The sequence below is a fragment of the Centruroides vittatus genome, unplaced genomic scaffold (assembly GCF_030686945.1).
Source record: "Centruroides vittatus isolate TY-2023 unplaced genomic scaffold, ASM3068694v2 contig_475, whole genome shotgun sequence".
In the NCBI taxonomy this organism is placed as follows: Eukaryota; Metazoa; Arthropoda; class Arachnida; order Scorpiones; family Buthidae; genus Centruroides; species Centruroides vittatus.
The window spans coordinates 20,527-23,638 of record NW_027122267.1 but is presented as its reverse complement, the minus strand read 5'-3'; the positions used below and the strand labels follow the sequence as shown (position 1 = coordinate 23,638).

General features: G+C 33.1%; 1 protein-coding gene across 1 annotated transcript; it reads left to right on the top strand.

The window, feature by feature from the left end:
- On the top strand, positions 1–1,759 carry LOC136977817 (carboxypeptidase N subunit 2-like). The gene has a single exon (XM_067273394.1). It carries the CDS (start codon positions 30–32, stop codon positions 1,404–1,406), a length of 1,377 nt encoding a protein of 458 aa, XP_067129495.1. The 5' UTR covers positions 1–29; the 3' UTR covers positions 1,407–1,759.
- Positions 1,760–3,112: the final 1,353 nt, after the last annotated feature.

Below are 3,112 nucleotides of genomic sequence, written 5' to 3'. Positions count from 1 at the left end.
TAAATTTCGAAAGTGCTTCATTTGTTAATATGTCGTCGCTGAAACATTTAGAATTTGAAGGCGTTCGAACTTTCGACATATTCAGTTTGAGTTTTCACAACGATTCTTCTCTGATTTCTTTGAAAATCACGAATTATAACTTCACGTCGTTTCCGCACAGACCATTTCAACAATTGAAGAGTCTTTCTAAATTACAAGTGAACGATGGTAAATTAAAGGCGTTGCCAAAACAACTATTTTATGGTCTTTATAATCTGAAAACACTCGACTTAAGTTACAACTTAATTGAATCCGTTCATCCTTTAGTCTTTCGACATCTCACTTTATTGGAACAGTTAAATTTGGAAAGAAATGCAATAACAAGTTTACCCGAAGACTTGTTGAAATATCTTATGAATTTAAGAATACTTACTATTTCTGGAAAATTTACAGAATTGCGCTCTGTATTTTTGAAAGGACTCGACAATCTGACAGAATTTCGCGCGTCTTATTATCCATCAATTCGAATCGAAGAAGATTACTTTTCCCATTCCATTAACTTAAGAAAAGTTGCTTTATATCACAACAATGTTCTACATCTTCCATCCAATCTGTTCAAAAATAATAAAAATCTGGAAATTTTTCAATGTAATTGGAATAAATTATTAACACTACCGAATGGAATTTTCGATGGACCTTCTAATCTCAAAAAAATCGATTTACACGAAAATCGTCTAGAAAATATTCCAGAAGACTTTTTCCAACGCTTGACGAATCTGGACAAACTAAATTTATCATATAATCGCCTGACGTTTTTACCTAAACACATTTTTCTTCCAACGAATAATTTACGAATTCTCCGTCTTTCTGGAAACAACTTCAGTAAATTTTCTTTCGACTTCAACAATAATCTCGAACAACTCTATATGTATAGAGCGGGTTTGACGGAATGGCCGAATTTGAATTGGACAAAATACAATTTGACTTATGTTGATTTTCAATCCAACCATTTCGAAACTGTCAAATTGCCGATTTACACTCCGAACCGCATGAACATCGATTTGAATTTCTGTCACATAAAAACTATTTACATCGATAAATGGAAATGTGGATTCAACACACCTAGATATAAATTACGTTATAACCCAATAACGTGCGATGGAAAACTTCTGCATTTCATCAGCACTGTTCAATCGAATTTACAAATTTCATTACAAATTTTTCCGGATGTAAAAGACATGAAATGCGAAGGAGAAGAAAGAAAATTACTTGATTATACGCAGTTCTACGTCATTAAAAATCATTGTCCACTAAACTGCGAATGCTTCTGGGAAAACGAAGACCTTACAGTCGATTGTAATGGAGAAAAAAATAAACCAATTACCCGAATTTCTGATCGAAAATGCGACAGTCGTCGATTTGATTAATAATTTCTTAAAGGAATGCTCAACTGTGGATTATAAAACGTGGGCCAAAGTTACTCGTCTGCACCTGAGCAACAATTCTCTGTTCCATTTTCCGGATTATGTGTTTTTGCGAAACATCGAATTTCTTTGGTTGGAGGGAAACCAGTTAACCGAATTGCCTTCCGGATTAATGAATCTGATCGACGTTTCTGCTGAATTTACGGTGTACTTATCAAGAAACAATTGGAGTTGTGATTGTCATTCGCAATTTACTAAAGGCTGGTTGCTTCGAAACAAAAGGAAGATTGCAGATTTCTCCGATGTTTTATGCGCGAAAAATTCATCTTCTCCTGTCCTTTAGTGAAATTGTTTCTGGTGATCAATGTACACAATTTTCTGAAGATAATTCGATGTCAGGAAATCGTTCCGACGCAGTTAATTCTGTTTTCGGGTGGAAAATCGCAGTTGCTTGTCTCACTTCACTAATCTTGTTAGGTTTAATCACTGTTTTTGCTTTTGTTTATTGTCGTAAGAAAAGAAATGTCGAGAAAGTGGCAGAGCCTAAGGAAGAAAAAGTGATTTATTACAATGTTTACAACTGATAATTTCTGTCAATTGAAATGCACGAAGTTTGAACGCTTTAATGAATAATTTTCCAGAAATTGTTGTTATTCTGTATTCGTTACAAAATTAATTTTTGTACACGTCAAATATGTTTTGCTTTGTTAGTGAATTTTGCTTATGAATTATGTAGAATAATAATTATTAATTACGTAATAAATCAGTGAATTTAAAAGAAAAAAGTTTATTCAATTGTATAATTAAATGAAATTTGACGGTATATTTGTTACGATTACAATAAAACAACACGTAGGCCAGAATGAGTTTCGGAACGTTTAATGCTATGTAGCTGTTAATAACGTTACAACCGGTAGGCCCTCTATCGAATACCGAACATACTTCGCATTTGCAATGCAAGTAGTATGGAAAAGCGACATGCTTTACGAAAAAATATTTCACACGCTTTATTTAAAAACCATTAAAATGACAAAATATTGTGAAAAAAGAGAAACAAAATTTTCAGTTCTAATGCAAAAAACTTCGATGTTTATGTTTATTTAAATTTAAATGAAATTTTAAAAAAAAGAAACATTTGAGGGAAATTTCACTTCTGTCAAAATTTCGATATTAACCAATCACCATCGACTTTTTCTACCTGTTTTGCTATCTATTGACCTGATCTAAAATAATTTTTAAAAAATTAATCTCTGAATTACGAACGGAAATTTAAACATTTTCCAAGACCTATTCTATAAACTTCACAATTTGAGAAAACTAGATTTAATTGACAATATAATTAAATCAATTCTTTTATTTGTCTTTAGAAACCTCGTCTGACTAGAGTATTTGTTCTTACAATATCGTCGCGTAGACGAACAACCAGTCTTTAGTCAAAGGGGTGTTTATTCACTTACAGAACCTACAACTACTGCAGCTTGCAGTGCCAGATAAAAAAGCGCTGCTCACAACCTGAGAGCTCGCGATTATAATTTTTTGGGGACAGGGCTGCAATATGTAAATGATAACGTATTTACATTTGTTCTCAACCAGGAGAACATATACTCCCAAATAAAAAACCACATAAAAGAGGTTCGAACCGGAAACCTTCCGTTTGATAGGCGACGACGCTGACTATTGTACTAGAAATGACACGGCGGAAGAAGTGA

Excerpts from the sequence above, each read along its gene's own strand:
- LOC136977817 (XM_067273394.1), top strand. The coding sequence starts at position 30 with ATGTCGTCGCTGAAACATTTAGAATTTGAAGGCGTTCGAACTTTCGAC.